The sequence below is a fragment of the Scatophagus argus genome, chromosome 9 (assembly GCF_020382885.2).
Source record: "Scatophagus argus isolate fScaArg1 chromosome 9, fScaArg1.pri, whole genome shotgun sequence".
Taxonomy (NCBI): domain Eukaryota; kingdom Metazoa; phylum Chordata; class Actinopteri; family Scatophagidae; genus Scatophagus; species Scatophagus argus.
In genome coordinates, this window is record NC_058501.1 from 13312658 (window position 1) to 13334936 (window position 22279).

General features: G+C 39.6%; 1 protein-coding gene across 2 annotated transcripts in view; it reads right to left on the minus strand.

Moving 5' to 3' along the window:
• The window catches only part of LOC124064371 (dynein axonemal heavy chain 11), a 38193-nt gene extending 18295 nt beyond the window's left edge, over positions 1 to 19898 (minus strand). Inside the window, exons 1-51 of one of the 2 annotated variants that reach the window (XM_046398779.1) lie at positions 19476 to 19898; positions 19188 to 19331; positions 18838 to 19031; positions 18552 to 18741; positions 18347 to 18446; positions 18007 to 18218; positions 17573 to 17794; positions 17312 to 17479; positions 16651 to 16767; positions 16403 to 16540; positions 16205 to 16320; positions 15865 to 16069; positions 15278 to 15382; positions 14761 to 15156; positions 13847 to 14179; positions 13017 to 13250; positions 12762 to 12931; positions 12456 to 12678; positions 12230 to 12346; positions 12024 to 12110; positions 11758 to 11916; positions 11476 to 11559; positions 11189 to 11347; positions 10946 to 11068; positions 10629 to 10751; positions 9849 to 10073; positions 9679 to 9770; positions 9474 to 9600; positions 9215 to 9367; positions 8893 to 9126; positions 7525 to 7656; positions 7175 to 7335; positions 6894 to 7050; positions 6632 to 6777; positions 6435 to 6551; positions 6217 to 6355; positions 5907 to 5999; positions 5627 to 5821; positions 5467 to 5544; positions 5235 to 5367; positions 4972 to 5099; positions 4509 to 4657; positions 4121 to 4271; positions 3909 to 4040; positions 3313 to 3486; positions 2497 to 2701; positions 2062 to 2227; positions 1864 to 1966; positions 581 to 820; positions 336 to 497; positions 28 to 221 (exon numbers count right to left, since the gene is read on the minus strand). In XM_046398779.1, coding sequence (XP_046254735.1) covers positions 28 to 221; positions 336 to 497; positions 581 to 820; positions 1864 to 1966; positions 2062 to 2227; positions 2497 to 2701; positions 3313 to 3486; positions 3909 to 4040; positions 4121 to 4271; positions 4509 to 4657; positions 4972 to 5099; positions 5235 to 5367; positions 5467 to 5544; positions 5627 to 5821; positions 5907 to 5999; positions 6217 to 6355; positions 6435 to 6551; positions 6632 to 6777; positions 6894 to 7050; positions 7175 to 7335; positions 7525 to 7656; positions 8893 to 9126; positions 9215 to 9367; positions 9474 to 9600; positions 9679 to 9770; positions 9849 to 10073; positions 10629 to 10751; positions 10946 to 11068; positions 11189 to 11347; positions 11476 to 11559; positions 11758 to 11916; positions 12024 to 12110; positions 12230 to 12346; positions 12456 to 12678; positions 12762 to 12931; positions 13017 to 13250; positions 13847 to 14179; positions 14761 to 15156; positions 15278 to 15382; positions 15865 to 16069; positions 16205 to 16320; positions 16403 to 16540; positions 16651 to 16767; positions 17312 to 17479; positions 17573 to 17794; positions 18007 to 18218; positions 18347 to 18446; positions 18552 to 18741; positions 18838 to 19031; positions 19188 to 19331; positions 19476 to 19691 — 8321 coding nt within the window. In that variant the 5' untranslated portion in view covers positions 19692 to 19898. Of the gene's footprint in view, positions 1 to 27; positions 222 to 335; positions 498 to 580; positions 821 to 1863; positions 1967 to 2061; positions 2228 to 2496; positions 2702 to 3312; positions 3487 to 3908; positions 4041 to 4120; positions 4272 to 4508; positions 4658 to 4971; positions 5100 to 5234; positions 5368 to 5466; positions 5545 to 5626; positions 5822 to 5906; positions 6000 to 6216; positions 6356 to 6434; positions 6552 to 6631; positions 6778 to 6893; positions 7051 to 7174; positions 7336 to 7524; positions 7657 to 8892; positions 9127 to 9214; positions 9368 to 9473; positions 9601 to 9678; positions 9771 to 9848; positions 10074 to 10628; positions 10752 to 10945; positions 11069 to 11188; positions 11348 to 11475; positions 11560 to 11757; positions 11917 to 12023; positions 12111 to 12229; positions 12347 to 12455; positions 12679 to 12761; positions 12932 to 13016; positions 13251 to 13846; positions 14180 to 14760; positions 15157 to 15277; positions 15383 to 15864; positions 16070 to 16204; positions 16321 to 16402; positions 16541 to 16650; positions 16768 to 17311; positions 17480 to 17572; positions 17795 to 18006; positions 18219 to 18346; positions 18447 to 18551; positions 18742 to 18837; positions 19032 to 19187; positions 19332 to 19475 lie in introns of those variants that run through there. The other variant, XM_046398775.1, reaches the window with a different exon arrangement.
• Positions 19899 to 22279: the final 2381 nt, after the last annotated feature.

Consider the following 22279-nt stretch of genomic DNA (forward strand, 5'->3'; position numbering starts at 1 on the left):
AATAACATTGGAAGCAATTATACTTACACATGTTGCATTGCATCTTCAAACAGCACCAGACCCATGGCTGCGTTGAGCTCATTGTAGCTCTCCAGGGCATCTGTGAGGATGGACCGGAGTGAAGACCAGTCTGTAACAGCAGTATAGGAGGCTTCATCGCTCCTTTGGGCAAAGTGGCAATAGAGGAGGGGCTGCTTTGTCACCTTTTTGTCCTCTAGTCCCTGGAAGAGGACAGGCATAATTAATCATTTAAATTTTATGGTCAGTGTTGTTTTCTGAAGGTTAACAACAGCAATTTATACGATTTGCAATGTTTATCTGAATCTGTGTTGCACCTCAAAGCATTCATGCACAGTCTCCATCTGGAGCTTCCGGAAGAGCTGCAGGTCCATGACATCTACCAGTCTGTCTGAGTACACTCTGCAGGACTCGTGGAGCCACAACAGTGCCAGGTCAGAGCTCTCTTTCATAGTCTCAGGCCCAACAAAGAGGATGCCCTGAATAACACGAAAAATCACATAAATGTTTGATTTTCTTCTTCAAAATGCAAACTGCACAACGTGCTAGCAATCAACACTACCTGAAAGATGTTAGACAAGTCTCGTAGATTAAATGTGTAGTGAAATTTGATTGCTGTAGGCAGAAAGCTGTGAGTTATCTTGTGATGAAGAGTTGTGGCAGCTTGGATCACAGCTGCAGCACTTTTCTGAACCACCGGACTGAAGAGGTGCTGCTTCAGATGTCCACACAGGATCTGACTGAAGATTGACATCTGCGCCTCAGACGAAGGAAAGTTCACTGCAAACACTGAGAAATGTCTCTGTACAAAGCAAAGACAGAACCAAATTTCAGAAAATGAAAAGTAGTGTTCAATTATAAGCAGACTCCAATCTAACCACAAAAACTGCATGTTATAGGGTTTTTTTGTCACAGTATTAGTTGCTAAATTATTAATATATCCTCACTATGCTGCCAAGAAAAATGCTCATTGGGTAGCTGCCTTCTTTAACCAGTTCTCTTACCCGTGTGATCAAAACTATTTGTATCTGAAGCTCAATTCTCTGTTACATATTTTATTTATTTTATTTTCCAAACCACACAGCAGATTTAAGATAGGTTTCCCTTGTGGCACTGTAATTGCTGAAAATTCATCTTCTCGATGTTTCTCTGCAAACAAGCACCTAAACTGAGTTTCCATTGATGAAAATTCACTGTAACAACACACTGACCCATGATTCTTGACAGCATTTTGGAAGAATGAACGATGCTTCTGTCAAAGGGAGCTTTAAAATAACAATTAATTCACAAATGTATACTATAATTTGCACTGTGCAAATTTTGTCCCCCCCCTTTCGGCAGTGACAACAATAACACGGACACTGTTCGACGCACTCTTGTGACATGTTCCCACAGCTGAACTCATCCCTGTCTCCTCTGCCGTAGGGGTGCTCTTTTCAAGTCTTTCTCAGAACACCAAGTTTCTCTTTTACGTGAATCATTGGAAATTTTTCTTGGTCTCTTCTTGGGTTTTTTTTGTTAAAGGCCATACTTTTAGTTGCTGTAGCCTACTACTACATCACTACTGATGCACCAGTTCAAGCATGTCAGGCAGTATAAAACTCAGGTATACTGTAAAACCTACAGAGAGATTTACATGGCAATGGTAGGCTGAATCAGCATTGAGTGAACTTGTCTGGCAAGGGCTTGAATGTAACAGACATTTATTTATATGCAAAACCTTCAAAATCTTTAAGACTTTAAAAGCAGGAGGAACAATTTGCATTGAAAAATAAAGTATGTTTCTTTTAACCCAACACCAGAAAATCAGATTTTAGATGAGGGCAATGTAATTGTGAAACATACCTGTAGTCTGGGGTTGATATTGAAACACCCAGCAGTTGGATTCATGCAGGCAACATACTGGGTATTGTGTATTTCTTTTAGGGTTAGTTTCTGTCTGTCATACCTGCATACAGCAAGAAAGAAAGTAATATTCAGTTTATTAAGCAGAACACACTGAAACATACGACTGATAAAACAGTACTGAGTGGATCTTCTCACCAGTGCCCATGATCCAGGTGTTGGCGTATAAGTGTATGAGGTTGCACTGTTCCATAACTGTCGACAGCTGGCATGTTCATATCATCTATAAAGTAGACCATCCTTCTGTTGCCTACAGGCGCATAGCTTCTGCCTGCTCTTTTCTCTAATGTTCGCTCCAGAATCGCTACAAAAGAGAGCAAAAGGATTTGTCACAAATCAGAGGCAAAAAAACATCAACCTGTAACCTAACAAATACACAAACACAGCTTTTTAAAAGGGCTAGAATGATAGTATCCTGATCAAATTAACTTAGTCAATGTGAGGACTAACCTAATGATTGCAAAAACACCTGAGGTTGCCCCTTTCTGAGCCTGAATATTACCAGCAGATGGTGCTACAGTTTACTTGATGTGCTGGACTGTGTCACAGAACAATAACAAAAAAAACACTCACCCTGCAGCGTGAGGGAGGTTGTGTAGTAGTTAAAGGGTACTTTTGTAGTCATGTAAGTCTCTGGCAGACAGCCTAACTTGTTCCTGACAAGTGCACTTTTTCCCACTCCAGCATTACCCACAAGCATCAGTGGCTGTCTCCTCTCCAGCAACAAGTCCATGAAGTACCGAAGACGCATAGTCTCTGCTGTGTGTACCAGAACAGCCTGCAATCATAGAAACAGCAGGAAGACAGAGAACAGAAACATACATAGTTATTATGGCTTTCTTTGAGTGTGATTTATTGACAGACATGTGTTCAGTGAATTGTATGTGATTTATAATTTCTTGTATTTCCCCAGTACACCACAACTATTCTGTCATAATAGCATCATTTGCTCAGAACAAAACCCTACTAATTACAGCTCAGCAAGAGCCTTTGGAGCATTCACAGCTGTACACAGGAGCATAAAGAAAGACAATAGAGCGTGGGTGATAGCTCAAGCCTTGTTGCTCATGCCTTCACCCCCACACAGTCTGGTATGGGGTGTACTAGATGGTAATCAGACACAGTGGAAAGCCTATCATCCATTCTAGCAACCCTGCCATAACCTCATGATGTGACTTTACCCTCTCTTATTATGCTCACTGAGGCAGACATACATTTTTAATATGACTGCATTGTTCATTTTTGGTTATTTTTCTTTAAGAATGTTGCTTCTTGTGATTATGTATACATGTATGTGATTAATCAAACTGCTTTGAAAAGTCTGTGTTTCCAGAGTCACATAAACGACCCTACTCTTCTATATTTTTTTAGTTACTTTTATGTTATTACCTGTAGTGGTATACCACTTTCCATTTCAAATGGAGGCACCATATCACTCCAGGGCAGGAACCGTCTGGTTTGAGGGTCAAGGTAGTAGTCAAACACAGTCCCCTGTGCTGGTAGTTTCACTGTCTTCATTTCTTTGGTCCACCACTGACTGAACTCTACCTGGTAATCATAAAGCTGAGGAAAATCATGCAAGACATAATATCATGCATTAATTCATATCATTTGAACAGACAACCCCATGATCAGACCAAATGACTGACAGTTTGGCTCATTTTATTCTTTGTCACTTGACATGTCTCTCAATGAAAGGCACCATGGTGCACCTCAGCTTATATTTATAGCTTCATGTCAGAAAGACAAAGCAAGGAGTGAGTGGAGTGATAGTTGAGTGGATTCTGACCAGAAGTACTGACAATTTATTCAATAAGATCCAACATTTCTTGATGTTGGCTGCAACACTAATGGCCAGTTTAATGTTAGTATCTGAGTTTGACAGTTGTTTTTGCACAAATTTTTGAATTCTGTGTTTGTTTGTATTCTGCTGCTGTTACACATGAACTTCCCCTAGAGGTAAATAAAGTATCTATCCATAATACCTGATCTTGATACAGGGCTCCGCCAAAGGCCCAGATGCACGCAAAGGTGAAGTAGGTCTCATAGAGCTCACGAGGAGAGTCAGAAGGAATATCTTCTGGTGAAAGAAGGCAGTCCAGTAAAGTGCAGAGTGTCTGAACAAGAAGAAAATAATTATTTTACTGTAATTTACAAAAAAGAATTAAATTCATGGGGGCTATTGTGTGCTTCGTACCTGCACCATGGAGTTTTCTGGGATGGGAGTGATGGTCTTGAAGGTGTTTCTTAACTGTTCTAGACAACGTGGAACATATTTATCAAACAGTATGGTGAGGTGGGCCCTTTCTGTCTGCCGTTCTCGTTGGTCAATCCAGCTGGCGACGTACCTGAGCAACAATTCAAGAAACCATTTTTATATCACTGCGCTGATCTGATAAGCATCAGTGTCTTTTGAGTACAATGTATTTACACAAATGTATACTATGCCATGGAGACTCTCAACAGAGTTTTACACAACACACTTTGGTGAATCTACACATGATACAGAAGACAATACAAGAACAGCGCTGCACTGAAAACCTTAACGATACTCATATTACGTGAATGCAAATTGTGTGACTCACGGGTTCCAGCCCAGGTCCTGCTGGTTAACATACAGAATTCCTGCTCTAGATACTGTAGCAGGAGTGGCTGTCCTTAAGTGACTGATTTCAAACACCAATCTCATGGAGGAAGTGAGAGGCACACGTTCATTACTAGCCAGAGTCAGGACCTGAAAGACGTTATGAAGCATTTTGGGTTAGAAATATCATAACATTTGAATGGTTAATATGACAGATAAGACACTTCCCAATCGAAGAGGAAAACACCTTCATATCTCATCAGATTTGACAGATTTGTTTTAGAATATTTCAAAGGCACAAGATCACTGCGGCGAGATTCATCGCTCCCGAAAAAGACCTGAAAATAATCACACTCCAGGAAGTGATTGCTGAAGGAGGAGGAAAGACACATCTTTTACTATCTATACCCACCTTGGTTGCTACGTGTTGTACAATAGTGTATGAGTGAACAGGAGGGAGTTACCTTGTTGTCATCCATCACTGTGTTGAGTGATTCAATCCACATTGGATCAATGTCTCCATCCAACACAATCCACTTAGGTCCTAGGTGGGAGATGTTTGCTTGCTCTCGCATCAGTGATGAAAACAAACCTTAAACAGAAATTGAAGAACACCAACAAAAACTGAGTTCACAACATATAAGCACCTTTTTCAACCTATTCTGAGTTAGCGGTGGTTCATGTGTTCTAAATTTTGTTAGTCTAGCTAAAAACTAGCTGTGCTTACCATCTTTCCACTCTCGGGTTGCGGGGTGGACAAAGCCGAACAATTCGTCTCTGTCCACTGCCTTTGGATTGAGGTCATTCCACACAGGCTTCTTCTTTAAGTTCACATAAGTTTTATGAAGAACTCTCAACATCTGTTGAAAAGATAAATATCATAGATTTGTTGTACCTTATAAAAATACACAGAGCATTCAATTTCACAGTTTTAAGCAATAAAAGCAATAAAATCTAACCTCGCTTTTCCCAGTCCCTGCATTTCCAAGAACAAAGACAGAATGACGCACTGTCATGAGTTCCTCCAGCTGCACCACCTTAAAAAAATAAATGTTTAGAAAAAGATTCCATTCTTCCGTTCTTTTTGAAGCAACTTTAGTACACCATATGATGTCAAACCTTAAGGATAAATGTCTCCTCAGGCTGGAGTCGGAGCTCCACTGTGGTCCTTCGGACAGCTTTTTCAAAGTCACAGTCCCTCTCTCGCTCCACCTCCAGGCCTGGGAACAGGTCTCCCAGTAGTCCCAAGAAGATAGTCACATCCTCTGTCACAATTTTAGGCATGTTGAAGTCTCTCAGTGCACGCATTAGCACCTGGGAAATAAAGTGAACTTGGAGATTATTTAAGAAAACGTGTCTTATTCTTGAGGCTGCGAAATGAAATAGACAAATAAGTTACCTGATCCTCTGGTCTAGTCTTGTCTCTTCTTCTCAGTGATCCTGCCACAACCAGAACAGACTTGACAGCACGCAAACCCCAATCATAGTGATCCTAATGGACAAATGAGAGAAAATAAACATGTGTCTTTCTGTGTTAACAGTTACTGTAAATTGTATTACACAAAAGTACCAAGATGCTATATAATATGATATATATGATTTCATGCATGGCTATGCTCCCAAGGTACAGCTGAAAAGATTTGTTATTAATGCTCTCTTTTCTAATAAAACATGAAATATTATTGTGTAATTCAGTGCTTTTCTTCTACCTGTTGGGAGAGCTGTTCTTTGCAGAGAGTGTACAGAGTGATAAATTTTCCAGCTAAGCACTTAGCACTCCGGAAGCCCTCTGCGACCAACATTATCTCACAAATGAGCTCTGTGTCAGGCACCACCATGGCACAGGGTCTACATCAGGACACAAACAGTGCAGAGTGAGCTTCATGCTAAGCAAAGGCATATGATAAATACATTTACCATATCCCACCTGAAAAGAGCCTTGAGGTTCTCAGGTAGCTCTGTCCTGCCTGCATAGCCAGGGTTCATAGTGATGAAAATCCCCACAGAGGGCTTTAAGACAATGTTTTTATCCAAAAACAGGAACCTGCAAAGTTGTGTAGGGAGTTAGCCCATTTTCCAATCTCACAGCGCAAAGGCTTCCTGTATTCAGCTTCAAATGCTTACCTTTTCTTTTTGGAGCGAATGGCATCTTGTATAGTTTTGACCTGCACTGCAACAACTGACAAAACATCCACAGCGATACGATTGAACTCATCAAAGCAGCCCCATGCTCCAGTCTGGGCCAAACCCTTGTAGATATTTCCAATTGACTGAATATTGACGAAAAATACATTTTTCATTTAAATTTGCATGTTTAGTGAAACATCTAATCAAGGCATAAACGGACCAAGAGCAATAATTCTAAGTTGTCTGCTGAATTTCAAACCTTGTAGTCCATCTGTTCAGAACAGTTGAAGATGTACACCATGATTCCCATGGCTCTGCCAAGATCCTTAGTGGTCTCAGTCTTCCCTGTTCCAGCAGGGCCTGCTGGGGCTCCACCCATGGTCAGGTGGAGCGACTGAGTTAAGGTGATGTAGCACCTAAATATGCCCATGCAAAAGCAACAGACAAACACAAATATGCTATTGAGCAATGCTGAAAGTAGCAAATGTACTGAAACGTTACATGCATACACGACTGAAAACTGATAAACTGCAGGGTTACCGGTCTGTAAGGGGAGTGATGACTAGACGGGGTGTATTTCCAAGATACTCGTATGAATAAAGGAACTGAGCGTCACAGATGTTAACAAAGCAGTGATGTTGCTGCTCATGCCAGCTATGTCGGAGCTGGGAAAGCCACTGGAAGGCCTGTGAGGAGGTGACCTGTGAACACAGGTGGCTGCTTTAAAACTATGTCAAAGTTATCATATATCACAAGTGATATAAGGAGTATTATGATGATCATAGCTACTTAAAGTATTGTCTTGTTTTAGTCAAATGTGTTATGATGCCAAAGTTAGCTCAACTGCTCTAAAAATAATGCTTATTATAGGATGACTCAATTTTCTTTACCTTTTGGGCAATGAGGCTGGCAACAATGTCTCTAGCATGGACATCAATAGTGCATATAGTCATTATCTTCTGCCTGTCACCTGAGCTTAGCTCTCCCAGCAGCAATCCAATCAACATGTTGAGCTGGGAAATCTGAAGGAGGGAACAATAATAGATTCAAAACAAAAAAAACACAGAATTTAAGACAAGATTGAAATTCACACAAGACAAGGCAACAATATTTTTTGAGTCAAAAAATGTTATGGTCGGAGAGGCAGCTGGAGAAAAAACTTCACATCTTATTGTACAGAGGATTAATTTCAGAGGTGATTATGACTGTTTCGATGAGTTCCATTTTGTTTGTTTCTCATTTGAATAAAGTGTATTTTATTTTACACAGTTAAGCTTGCCTTAGTTCAGTAAAAGAGAGAAACTTGAAAACATGTGTAAGAATGTTTTCTTTCTTTACAAGTTGTTTTTTTGTTTAGTTATTAGACTAAAATCTACAAAACTTAGTGAACAGATCTCCCATCTGAAAGACTGAGATGTTAAAGACTATCAAGAGTAGCCTTGTCTTCTTCTTGTCTTCTTATTTCGACTAAAACATCACTGGATGTCTTGCATTTGTCACTCATCCTGTATGACAGCAGATCCAATCAGTGCAGTACAGTGAAGGAAGAGGGAGGTAATTCAAACAGCAACCAAGGACATGCTAACCTTAAATAGTGCTGATGAAGCTGACAAGACTGATAATACAGCTGGGAGCATAGCTCACAACAAGGCTCTGCAAACACAGCTCAGGTCACTGACTCCGACGTGATTTTGATGGCGTTATGGAAAACATGTCCATCGTTTTTAGCAGTTGCCACTTCAATCATAAATACACACAAATTAGCATAATGTAATACTGTCTTTATTATTTTACATTTAAATATCTTTACTTATAGTAGCAGTGACTTTCCTAAAATGAAATTTTATCACCAAAATGCATCTTAACACCTTATTATGAGTTAGGTAAACTAATTTTAATACAACTGATAATAATTCAGTGAGGTATTTAATTATGTTTAATTATTACGTTTTTGAGGCCATAGTTTGTCATGATGTTGTACTGGATCCTGGATACTGAATGAATCATTGAATTAAACTTAAAATAAATAAATTAATTAAATAATTTAATGTGGCCCAACATTTTGATGTAAAACATCAGTTGAGGTCTCTGCAACAAATATGCCTATTTCGAAAGGTACCCATTAAGCAAATATGTTAATAACAATAATCATAATAACAATTATCATCATCATAGTTGTTTTGCATCTTTGTCAGCTTTTCTTGCCAACCAAACTGCATTTAATTGAAATCTATTGGTGCAAATGTGTTACCTCATACCTGTTTCTTGTTGTAGTCCTTTAGTGCAGACTCAAATCCCTCCTCCAGTCGTCTAAACACAAGCTCCATGTCATTGCTCCACCAGATCTGAGATCCAGTGAGAGCCACTTGGGCAGGAAAGTCAAGAATCCACTGCTCTCTGGGCCGTTCCTCGTACACAGACACAGCCTCAGACAGGTGACCCCGAACACATTCCTTCATAGACTCCTCTAGACAAGTGAGCCACGCTTCCACCTAATACAAAAGATTTTTACAATTATTTACATTACTTTACAAAATGTGATAGAACATTCAGATTCTATGAATCTATGGGTAATCTTACCGGTCCATAACAGCGAGATTCAGTCTGAAATGGGACATATTCCTTCTCTTTGCTGTACATGCCCACTGCAAATTTTGGATTATCCAGTTGTTTATTTTTGGCAAACTCAACATCTGTCATGTTGTCGAATAATTTTGAGAGGTGGACAGTTACCTGCAAAAGACACAGAGTTATTATATTTTTACTGCAGATATAATAGTGAAATTGTGACAATGGATTGCTAGAAACAAAAATAAAAGAAAATTCTACATGAATTTACCTCTCTGGGACGACCCCCTTTAGAGAGGATGTCCAACAAGTCTGAAGATGAAATGAAGAAGAATCGTGGAAAGGCAAGTCTCTTTGTCTCCAGGTATTCAGCAAGAGCTTTTTCACACAACGCCAGCCTGTTAAAAGAGAGTATGGAAATAGTTAGTACAAAACATCAAACTATGAATGGTATAACGAAAGAGATAAAAATGAACCTTTTTTGGAGGTCCTCTAACTTCTCAAATAGATGAGGTTTGTTGGTGGCCTCAATGACATTTTTAGTCTTGGCACTGTCCAACATCAACTCCTGAAAGAACCAAAAGCTCAGTTATTTCAATGATGAGAACAGTGAAATTGTCACATGTACATGGCTTATTGTGCAGACCTGAAATTCTGTGTCTATCGCACAGAATCTGTGTGCATCTGCAGGCAGCTGTTGGCAGATGTCATCACAGCATTTGAAAATGCTTTCCAGGTAGGCCCATGTCCTTTGGACCTCCATCCAGACCATCAGGACAGAGTCAGCCACAGTCAGCTGTTTCTGTAGCTCAACTACCTGGAACAGGAAGTGATCTACATGCTTGCTCTGAAAGATGCCCTGGAGCTGAACCTTAAGGTTGAGGACATGGAGACATGAGTACAACCTATCAAAAGGATTTGGTCCAATGTAAAACTGAAATACACAATACTACCACACAATCTGTTGCAAGAGAAAGTCATATCTTGATAACCTTAATCTCACAATCATCAGGTCAATGCATATACAACCTCTTCAGCATGCCATACTATAGAAAGCAGGGGAGGGAAATGGCCTGTTTACACAAAGATAGAGACACTAAAGTGGCAAGACTTCTAATTGCTGGCTATAACCTCCCCAATACATCTGGTGTAAACGTACAAAGACTGCCAGGGTGCAACAATACCCCATGTCTTAGAGCGGCTATAAATCTAAGGACTGAATAGGGACCTCTCTACTCTCAGTTGTGCTGTTAGACAGTCAGACGGGGCAGCCCCCTTCTGCACTCTCATCTCTATTCAGCACTTAACTATCAGTGTTTCTCACAGACAGCTGATCTTGAGAACTTGTTGTTATGCTTTACAACCATCATGCATTCTTCAACGCACATGAAGTCTTTTTATCAGTATCAGTAACTTAGATATTTACCTGATGATCCTCTAGTGTTTCAATAAGTTCCTCGTCACATTTAAGCAGTGGCACAGAGGTTTGATAATGATCCTCATATGAAAGCTCCACTGATGCCCACGTTTGACTAATTTGTGTCACAACCTGAAATAAAACAAATATTAACACAAGGGCAAGAGTGTTTACAACTGTATTTGGTTTAGTGATAATTCCTAAACTAAATATAGCAGCTGTATCTGACTAATAAAATAGTGTTCCTTTATGGATTGAGAAAATTCTCATTCTTCTTATGCAAAATAAAACATTTCATGCACTACCTGACAAAGAAAAAAAAAAACCTTCTCTATGGCCATTTCTTTGACCGCCTTATCCACTATGCAGCGAACTTCATCCTCCAGCAAATGGAGCTGCAGAGCCAAGAGGTCTTTCAGGGTGGTACTGTCAGTCACACTGAAGTCCATCTATTGAAAAAAAAAAATAATGTGATGTGACCTAGAAGTCTCAGACTTCTATCATGCAAGAAGTCAAGATCAAAAAAGTGTTGATCTATAGTAAAACCTCAGCTATGTGCATTTATGTACCTGTGTTGTTCTAATTAGCTGCACCCAGTGGCGATCTCGTATTGCCAGGTTCTGTAGCAGACTCACGGCCCGTAGTGACGTCAACAGGTTCTTTACATAAAGGTCTAACCCAGAATACACATCCCACACGCGAGCCTCTTTGTCAAGCTTCCGTATGTCCTACACATACAGAAGGTAAGTAAACATAATTAGTTATTAGGGGCATCTGTTACAAACAGCAATGGTGCATGACAGCAAGACAGCAGGAGAAATGCGCTGGTGTGATGTAGCACTGTTGGTGACCTCACCTTGGCAAACCTCCTCAATTCTGCATCCATCTGGTCCACGTTTATCTGCCTCCATTTGGTCATTGTCCAGTTTTCCACACTGCTCTGTATAGTTAAAGAAGAATGTAGAAGGGTCAGTGGGCTGAGGATGCTTAATAGGGACATTTAAAGGCTACAGGATATTCAAAGAATCAATGATGGCCTCCAAGATGACAGAGCAGGTTATTGAGATAGAGGCCTAAGCTGTGTTTTCATTTGATCCAGAAAAATGAGTAAGCACACAAAATACATTAAGCTACTTACCTGCACAAATACAACAATATCCCACAATTGTTTGAGGACTGTGACCTCTCGTCTGCAGAGCTTGATCTCTCTGTAGTCAGGAACAGTAACATCAAACAGATTTGTGGACTCCTGCAGCTGAACTACCTCTTTCTCCATGTCTTGGATTGCTTTTTCAGACTGAAAAACAAAGGTCCATTATTATTCAAAGGATTCATTATTCACTATGATATGTTGCTGATATATGTGATTAAAATCCTATAATAAAGCAATGGTTTTAGTCCTACTTTGTCCAAACTGACGTAAGGATGCAAGGCACTGTAACTGAAGGGCGCTGTTGCTCTGAAGGCCTCCCTGAATTTGCTTTGTTTCACCTTAAAAATAAGAAGTGGTCATCACATTGGGGTATCAGTTGAGTACAACAGCTTCAACTCTGTACACATATAATTTCGCTGGAAATATGTAAATATGAAAACTGTCAAAAACTTGTCACCTCAAATGCCATGCACTGTCTTCGTAAAACCAACACTTCTGCATTCTGCAAGGGTGCCACTTCATGCCTTACTGTTAAGGCCATTTTTTTGGCCTCACTCCATTTCTCAGGGAGTTCCTATAGACGGAATAATTTAGATTTCTCAAAGGCTGAATATGAACAAATTATTTCTTTCATTATCATAAGTGGCAAGAAAACAGTAGCGTTAATGCATTCCTTGCCTTACCTCCATCTGAGAGTAGGCCTCATCTGGTATGGTCACTCCATATTGCTCCAGGAGGATTACTGTGTCTCTAAGAGGCTCAAACATCTTGTCTATGGCTTCTTGTCTGTCTCTCACAGCCAACAGGTGACCCATCACTTCCACCATACCACTATGGTTTCCTTTAGCCACAGGCTGTCCTAGCCCTTCAACAGTGGCTCGGACAAACTTCTGCACTTCATCAAGACTAGATAGGAAAGGATGCACAGTAAGAACAGTCTACAACAAAGTTTGGTCTGCATTCAACAGGCATGCATAAAATATTTTTACCTGTTAGTGACGTAATTCAAGAGGTATTCTTTAAAAAGCCAGCTCCACTTCTTTAAAGTGTTAAGTAGGCTCAGTTTAAAGAACTTGATATCCACCCGAAACCATCCATTGAACACTTTGAAATCTTCAAGCTTGGAAATTTCAGAATACAGCTCCTCATAATAATCTATCTATAAAATTAAGACCAAGATAGAGATTACAACTGAGACCTCTGTATGGGAAATATGTGATTCATCACTTAAAAAAGCCTTTTACCTGCTCTTTGAAGTTATTGATTGTAGGTGGGCTCTCAGGGCCCATTTCTTCAGCTGTGAGTACACGTCCATACAGGAGAAACTGGCAGAGAAACTCAGCCCTGTCATCTTGCCAGAGATGGGTGTAGCAATCAAACTCTCTCTGGTAATTTATTGCTTTCTTGAGGACGTTCTCCACTCGCTCCATTATCTCCTGTCTCAGCTCCAACAAATCTAGCATGTTATCCACCACATCCTGTAAATTATATTATACGGCAATAAACATGAGGATAATCTAATTGTAGAGGAACACGCCTTAATGAGCTTTAAAAAATCAGCATGAATGAAAGAACACTTTTTTGTTTTATTTTTGAGGCAGAGGGTTAAAATAGGACGTTTCTTTATAACTGACTTATGTTAACTATGTTAAATTTTATTATGTACAAATGCAAACTTCTTAACAGAAATTTTACCTGATATCCTGGAGGCAATAATACTTGTGCATTTCCATGCTCAGTTAGTTAAAGCACCCCATAACATTCCAGCTCTGTCTACTCTTACTCTCCACTGTCTCCTCCTAGCTAACATTTTGTGTGGCTTTTATCCACGTTCAATCATCTGTTTTGGTGCTGTGAGTCTGGGAAGCCAAAATCTTTGCTCTGGTTGGAACAGGTCTAAGGCTTATAAACACCTGTAATTACAGCAAACATTCACCTTTAAATGAGAAAATGAGAGACATCCAAGGTTTACTAAGGTGGGGCCCCTTGTAGCACATTATCTAGCAACATTGCTGTCTACTGAGAAACTGCAGTATCAGTCAGTCAATTTTCACATCCAGACATACAGCAGTACCTGGTAGCTCTCTGTGCAGAAATGAGCAGCCACTCTGTTGATATTCACTGAAGTCTTGAATATGTCTCCCACCAGTCCTTCTATCAGCTCATAGAGGCCGTCCCCTGCATCTTGCTCCAACGAGGGGTGGAAAACCATTCCCGAGCTACTCAGCATCAACTGAGCCTCAAACAGAGGTGTCTGGTTTGGCCACGATTCCATGTTGTTGACAAAGAACTGAAGAGAGTGGCTGATGTAGCTGAAGAGACCTTCCACCACCATTTCATCCACATACTCCAGGTAGCACTGCCACGCATCTGATGCAGGGTCAGAGTGGAAAAGGGCCATATTCTCCTGATAAAGTCACAGGTTATCAGAGAGCACAAATCCATCAGTGTTTTTAATACATCACTTTTGATTTCTAGGCCTAGTGAAGATTCTCACATTTAATTTGAGGCAATAATTTATAATAAAGACAATAAATAACACAAATAAATTAACACAAAAAAACAATAACAGGTTAGAATTAGAAGGTCAGAAACAGCAACTATTTTTTTTTTTATCGGCTTTTAACTCATCCCTTTAAATGGCACAGGATGAATAAAAGTTACATTTTGATTTATCATACCTGCATTATCTTATCATAAGGATACATAATCTAAAACACAAATTGTGAAAAGGATTACATGCAAATAAACAAGATTTTGGATTTCCTTTGTTGAGAACTGTCAAACTTTAATGTGCTATAATTTGATGATGATATGCAGTAATCCGTATAAAGATGCATAGCTCTGTAACAGACTGAAATGTTTTGGAACCATGTAATAACTGCCATATTTTGGGGTGTTTACTTACAATGCAGCAGCACAAGTAATCAGAAAAAATCTGTAACATACAGTAAGAGAGAATGTAACCACAAATCCAGCCATACCCACCTGTACCAGCTTGTGGATAGAGTCTCCGTCCTTCTTCATGGAGTTGTACTTCTTGTTGACACGGTCTTCCCTGTCTTCCAGCTGTATGAGTGAGCCTTTCTTGTTGTCCTTTCTGCAAAACATGGCCTGTTTGCTCCATCCCTTCATCATTAACTGTATGGCTTCACAGTTTTCCTTGGCTCTGCTGACTCGACATATAAGGTCATGGACCAGATCTTTGGTGGTGCTGATGAAGCTTGAGCAGTCTGGATCCTGCCATGTCAGGTCAGATTCTGCTCTTGTCAACTGGAGGTCTATGGATTCCAGCTCAGCTCTGATCAGAGGAAGCTCCACCTCAAGCACTGTCTGCTTTAGCCTGTTGTACCATTGTGCTAAGAGCTGCAGGCTGCTCACATACTGCAAAATACAAGTACAGACTATGTAAGCAATAACAATAAAAAAATATTGCTTATTGTTAAACTCAAACAGGTGAACAAGAGTGTAAGTGAGCCCATAAAGCAATATTTTGATTTCTGACCTTTGTGAACTTGAAACGCTTCTCGAAAACAGTCACTGCAGCTGCAGGGATCTTGACCTGGCTGAGAGTCTGAATATACTTCACATCTTTCAAGACTTCAGTTAGCTAAGGAGTGAAAGGACATAGCGATTAACTCATATGCATAGTCACAGTGGGGTGGTGGAGTAATGTTTTGTCTTACGTAACAAAAACCCTTAGAAAATATAATAACTGAAATTAAATAACTGTGACCAATAACTGTACTCTCTACCATGATGGTTAGGTTTTCAGAATTAACCAAGTCTGTCAGTGTGTTAATAAACATAGTAACAGATTTTATTGAAAATTACAGGACAGACACTACTTGAGCCAAGAAATAATCCATTGCAATTAAAAGTTGATCTGCATCTGGGTTTATCACCATTAGAGGAATAGTGTTCTTTGGCAAAACCTAGCAAACTGAAAAATATAAATAAAGATCAAAAGTTTGAGAGATCCTGACAGCAGATCAGCGGTGTGAACCTAAATTTTAAGAAAAAGCCATTACTGATGCTGGATAATTATTTAATATCAGAGGGTGTTTTTTGCAGGGACATTACATCACTTACCTTTGGATTGAAGTTCACTGAGATCAGGCCAGATGAGGTATTTCTGCAGAGAAGGGGCTGGTTCAGGTTGATCAGGCAAGCCTGTTCCAAACCATTACACCAGTCAGAGTAAATATCCTTCTCATACTGGTCCAGAAGACTCAACATCTCCATGTACATGGCGTACTCCTTCGCCATCCCTACACCTCCTGTGGGCCTGGATGTACTGAATAATCGGGAGACAACTTTCATTTTAAAGCCTGGCACAAAAGCCATGCCTTGTTTTTCTGTCTGTCTGTCTGTCTATTGATTGGAACCAAATTCACTCATTGGCTAAAAATAGTCAGGTGTTTTTACTCACATGTTGAACAATAATCTGATTTTTTCCCATGGTGTCTGAATGCGTTCTCTGAGCATCTTAGCCCATTTCAAAGCTCCAGATGTGTGAGCCACATTCTTACTTATCCCACTCTCCATCTATAAAGAAAGAGAAGTTGCATGAACAACACCGACTGTGCCTCAAATGTATTTTGCTAATATTCCATGTTGCTTCAGGTACCTGATGGAGCTTGGATTTAAAGATACATTTACATTTCTCCAGCTCTTCTCTGAAATGCTGCTGCAGTAGAAGAAAGTTGGGACTGAATATCTGTTGAATTTGACTTCTCTCCAGGAAGGGCCCAACAATAGTTAGTAGCTAAAGGACCAAAAACAAAGACGTTGGTGTCTTACTTGATAGCTCTGTTACTAACTATTCACTTTATTAATACTGTTGTCACCATCTTCCTTTTATGCAGTCTTGCTTACTTTAAATGCTGATTCCAGTCCTGAGCAATCCTTAAAGGCTGAGCATAGAAGGCTGGCAAGGCGGCATTCAAAGTCCACAATCCTCATTTTGAAATCCTTATATTCGTTTTCAAAATCCTTTTGACAAAGTTAACAAATCAAATGCATTTCATGATGGACAAAAGTGTAAAATTGTATATTATGAATCTATACCTTGAACTGTACAGTAATAGTGGAGAGAGCCACCATGATGTCAGCTGTTGGTTTGAATGCTATTATTTTGAAGCCTGGAATTAAGGACACTGCTATCTTGAATTTTTGAAAACAGGAGTGACCATATGTGAAGCTTGGAGGATATCCTGATCTGATGGAGAACCTGAGGATATGCTGTGGTAGCAACTTGTCAGTGATCTCCATGTACATGGCGTACTCCTGACCTTAATTTACAAAATGAACATCATGCTGAATTTAAGAAAATTTAAAACCACTGATTGAGACTATCAGATTACGTAAAATCTGGCTACTTTTTAAAACCAGTAGAATTGGCGCTGACCATTAGAAAAAAATGCAGGTTTAAGGAACTTTTTACATTGGCTTCACTTTTCAGTCCACTTATTATGCTGTCTATGATCTAGCTGTTCACAGCAATTAGCATTATAAAGGTCAATACATGTAATTTTACCTGGGAGTTTAAGTCAAGTGGGCTGTTTTCACTGTGCTTCAATGCTTGGTATTGATTACTGAATTCTCTGTACATCTGAGCTGCATGCTCACTGTAGAGTTTGCCTTTAAGTCCACCAAATTCCAGTTTTTCCACCCTTTGGAAGTCCAGCATAATTTCAAACAAGTCCTGCAAAGATAACATATTGTAACAGCAAAAAAAATTCGTAAAAATACAATCTCATCACGAAACCTGAGTACAAAAACAAAAACATGATCTCACCTCCAGCTGTAGCATACGATTAAGGAACTGGTTGAAACGTGCAAAAATCATGGCAGATGGGAAATCCCAGGGTGCAAGTTTCACTTGGTTGGCCAACCTCTCCCTCTGGGTCTGGTAACTGTCTCTGAAACATCTAAACACTTTTATCACCCTCCTCACCATTTGTAGACTTTCCTCTGGGTCCTCTTGGAGCAGCAGATCTGCAGAGAGGTATGTAGAAGCCTAAAGGGTGAAAGATTATGTATCTGTGAATCCGTTCACACGAATTGCCAACAGATGAAGTCAAAGTGATTCTGGCTGAACTAACATCAGCAAAGTATAAGTGATGAAATTACAAGGATTATGTTTAATTACATTTGCAGCTATCTCAGATGTACAGTATGTGTGACTCAATGTAATCCACTATTACACCTGCTTCAAAAGAGGATTCTTACCTGCTCAATGAGGAGATTGCAAAGTTCCTGCAGTAACACCACAATGCGTGCTGGTCTTTGATAAGACTGGCAGTTGGTCCAGATGAGGAAGAGAGTGTGAAACAGCGCAGGGATCAATGCTGCAAAGTGAGGAAATCCTTCCTTTTCCAATTGAGACAGCTGTGCATGTAGCGACTGTAGATGGAGGTCAACATCCTGGGCTTCTTGAAGTGCTTTTAATTGAGAAAAAAAATTGTTTAAGTCTATAACAACATAATCGGAGAGGTAAGTTCTGGTAATTGCATTATGCTGTGCATCAGATATTTGACAAGTGTATTATGTCTTCTTTCCCTAATCTTACCATCCAATACATTTCCAATTAGAGTTTTGATTGTTGGATGATAGCTGCTATCCATCATCTCTAACATTTTTGTCATCTTCTGAACAATAGGACTCTGAAGCTATGAGGGAAAGTACCAAACACTTTAACAGAGAAAGAAATGTCAGGAGATGAAAATCAATTAAACAACCATTTAACTGAAGATTCGGAGGAAAGCGAAGCATACCTGATGATAAATGTTCTGCATATTGCTCCTCCTGGAAGCCCAAAATTTCAGCTCTGCATTGGGCCCTGGATTACAGTCTGTCATAAGCAGGTCTGATGAATCTTCTTTTAATATTTTCTGGATCAAATTAGTCCATTTGATGACCTGGGTCTCTATGGCATGAGCCAGTGTCCTGTCATAGTTATTATACCTGAGTGTGAAAATGCACATTGAACGTGTTTGTCAGTACTGACAGTATCAAACTAGACGTCAGTCCAATAAACAAAACCAGAACATGTTTTCTTACATTTTGAGGGTGCTGTATGAATTTTCGATCCAATCTGTTGCTGTTGGAATAGGGAGGACAGTTTTCCCCAAAATCTGTCCCTGTACAGCTGATATCTTACTGCACATGCTCTCAACATGTCGAATGATGTCTTCAGATATCATATTTGGCCACATCTGATGGTTTTTGTCGTTTGACAGCAATGGAACACATACCTTGTTAAGAGACACAGAATGATTTCACTCATAAGTCATAAAGGCAATCTAGAAATCTACATCAAATAAATGACAACATATACATCACGTACACACTAAGCAAAATGCATTAGAGATAGGCTGAGATAGGTGAATGATGGAGGTTGCAACAATCACCTGCTCAACTGTGCCCGACAGCTGCTGTAGTGGTGATAGAGACAGGAGGCCAAAAAGCAGAAGTTCCCTGTGGTTTTCGACATGTATTGGAACACCTTTCTTCTTAAGAACATAAATTTGCTTGTTTTGAGCAACAGATGGGACCTGCATTACAAATAATATCACAAGATTTCACAACGAGCAGATGCAATAATAGCTAAATAAGCGTACACTGGTTAAGCTAGCTAGGTAAGTGGTGAATGGCTACGAATGTCCTTAAAGTTATTGGATATTCAGTAACAACCATACCTCTTTAGAAGCAACCAGACAACCTTTTTTTGATGAGGAGAAAAATAGAACAGACTCGGTTTCAAAGAAGTCCTTCAGGCGTGTCTGGAACTCGTCGTTGACAGCACTCTTCTCCCATGTTTGACGGTGCAGTCGAAGCAGCCCACAAACTTTTTCCTCGACAAACTTTACTCTGACGTCCTCGAGAAAGGAAGGCGCACTTTCGTCGTCTGACATGATTTCTCTATGACCATGACATGCTTTAGCCCTTCCCTGAACAAATTAAAAAAAAGAAAAACTGATTTGTCTCCTTTAAATGTAGCTTCTAATATCGTGTTGGAGTAGTTTGAAGTCACAAACGCAAACTTTACAGATGCCTGTCAACAAGAAGATTGGCACGAGCTGTGCAGTCCCGGGGGCGGTTCAGCATTCCGTTGCTTAGCAACCACTCTCTTCAATCACTGCTAGGAAGCTAGTATGTTTGGCTAAGTGCTAAATGTAAAGTTTAAACCCTTTCCTTCAAGGAACCTTTTTCACAGTTAAAGCCATGAGAATTTAAAGTACAACCTAACAACGGCTTATTTATTTTAGTGGGCTACTCCGACACTGGCTACAATACGTATTATACAATTTTACAATGTTTTAGATTGATACTATATCAAGGGTTGTAGCCATTTTCCGAGCGTAAAATCAACAGAAGATTAAATGTAGAGTTGCAAAATATGCTCTATTTTGTATTCCACCATCTGTGTGGAGTAAACATGTGATACCTGGCTGCTTATGGTCGTTTTCTTTCCTGTTCTGTGTGTTTTGATTTGTTGCATCTGTAGGCCTTTACATCATTTTTCTTTGTGATTGAAAGTTAAAAACTTAGATCTACCTTGACATTTGTTACACATTTGGTATTTGATAATGGGCATTTATTTAACTTGGTTGTTTGAGTTTCACAGATATGACTCTGATTTAATTTCAACTAATAGCTGAGCTCGCTATGATGCAAAGCTTGGAGATAATGTTCACACAGTTTTAGAGACAGTAAACTAGCCTATATGTCTATTTAAAGTTTCTCCTCATTGGCTTGTGCATACCTTGATTCAATTTCAATTCAGTTTATTTATATAGCGCCAATTCACAACAAAAGTTATCTCATGACACTTTCCAATTTGAGCAGGTCTAGACCAAACTCTTTAATTAAATTGTAAATACCTTGACCTATATGCATTTCACTGGACGGTTGTCTGTATGTATAGACAGTAATTCAGACATTCCTAGTATAAACAGGTGCAAATGTAGCCTCTTTTATGACACATAAGCCCCTTTTGTGACAGGACTGAACATGAAGAAGTCTGTGTACTGGAGCTTCACAGATTGTAGTAAAATGTATGTGATATATGTGTGTGCGACTAGATTGACTGTTGTCTTAGCAGCAGAGCACTGTACCCAGCAACTGCTATTTACAAGGCACTTTATTACACTCCATTTCAGAGAAGCCTGGGGGTCTGACTGTCTTAAATGAACAACAGAGTGATTCCTTTGAGTAGCTTGAAGATTTAAATAGATACATGCTGTCCAGATCTGTTAGTGAATGCTTAAAGTTAAGTATTTTTTATAATATACAATCATACTAGAAATAGAGAATATTCAGGATTTTACATTGGTTAAAAGACTTCTGGAAATGCTCTCCTTACACTTTTGACTTTCTTCTACTTTTTTTCTTATCAAGAAAGTGATCCTCAGGAAAAAGGAGGAAGAGAGTAAGACAAGCTCCTCAGGTTTGCAGGTGGCAATACCATTTTGGACCTCATCATCAACAATGACAAGACCACCTACGGGAAGAGATTGCCTGCCTGTTGCTATGGTGCTAATAACAAGTTGGAGGAGGTGCATTCAAGCAGTCAAGATGAAGATGGCTCCCGATGTAATCCACACGCTCATTTTACTCTGAAAATCAGCACAGATGTTAACGTGGTTGAGAACATGAGTCATTCACTTTGCTAAAGACCAGAAAGCTTTTACAGCCTCAAATGAGCTAAGATCACTGCAACTATTATCACAATATGGAAAAATAGAGAAAAGGTTAACAATCTCACAATCCACTCATGCACAGTTACATGTATGTTGTATGTATCTTTCTATTCCTTCATCACAGTTTGGCCTTCTCAATAAAGAAACAAACAAATATCTTTCCAGTATCAGTATCTGCAAGCTGCCACTGGTCCAGGAGCTGTAACATTGCAAAAGTTTGCAAGGAAATCTGCCCCATTGTGCCTTCAAGAGCAAACTATTTTGTGGGAAATATTGCTGTTCAAACCTGGTACTATACCTGACACCTCAACCATTTCCTGCCGGTGCTTGTTGCTGAGCTAGCCCTCCTAATACCACAACAAAGAATGTGCTGCAATCTGACTGCATATTTAAGTTCACTCTTTTTGCACATGTTTCTCTTTGTCTCTTGGCCTTCAAAATTACACTGGGTACATTTATAATATGAAACAGCTCATCAATGACTGGCAGTGTCCACAGAGTTTTGTTGATGATGCTGTATTGATTCCCAAACTGAATCACAAAACAGCAGTCCATCATGACAGCCCAGTCAATCCAACAAGCGGCCGCAAGTGAGCAAATCTGTTTTGTTCTGAGTCGGAAATCAGTTATGCTTGTTTGTTGGTATACAGTCTTTAATGCCAAACCACACTCTTTCTGTGAAAACCACACAGTACACTGTATATAAATATTTGCAGTTTAGTGATCTGTTCATGCCAGTACAGATGCAGATACTCTGTACTACATGTTTCAAATTATAGGAGAGTTAAAATGAGGTTTTG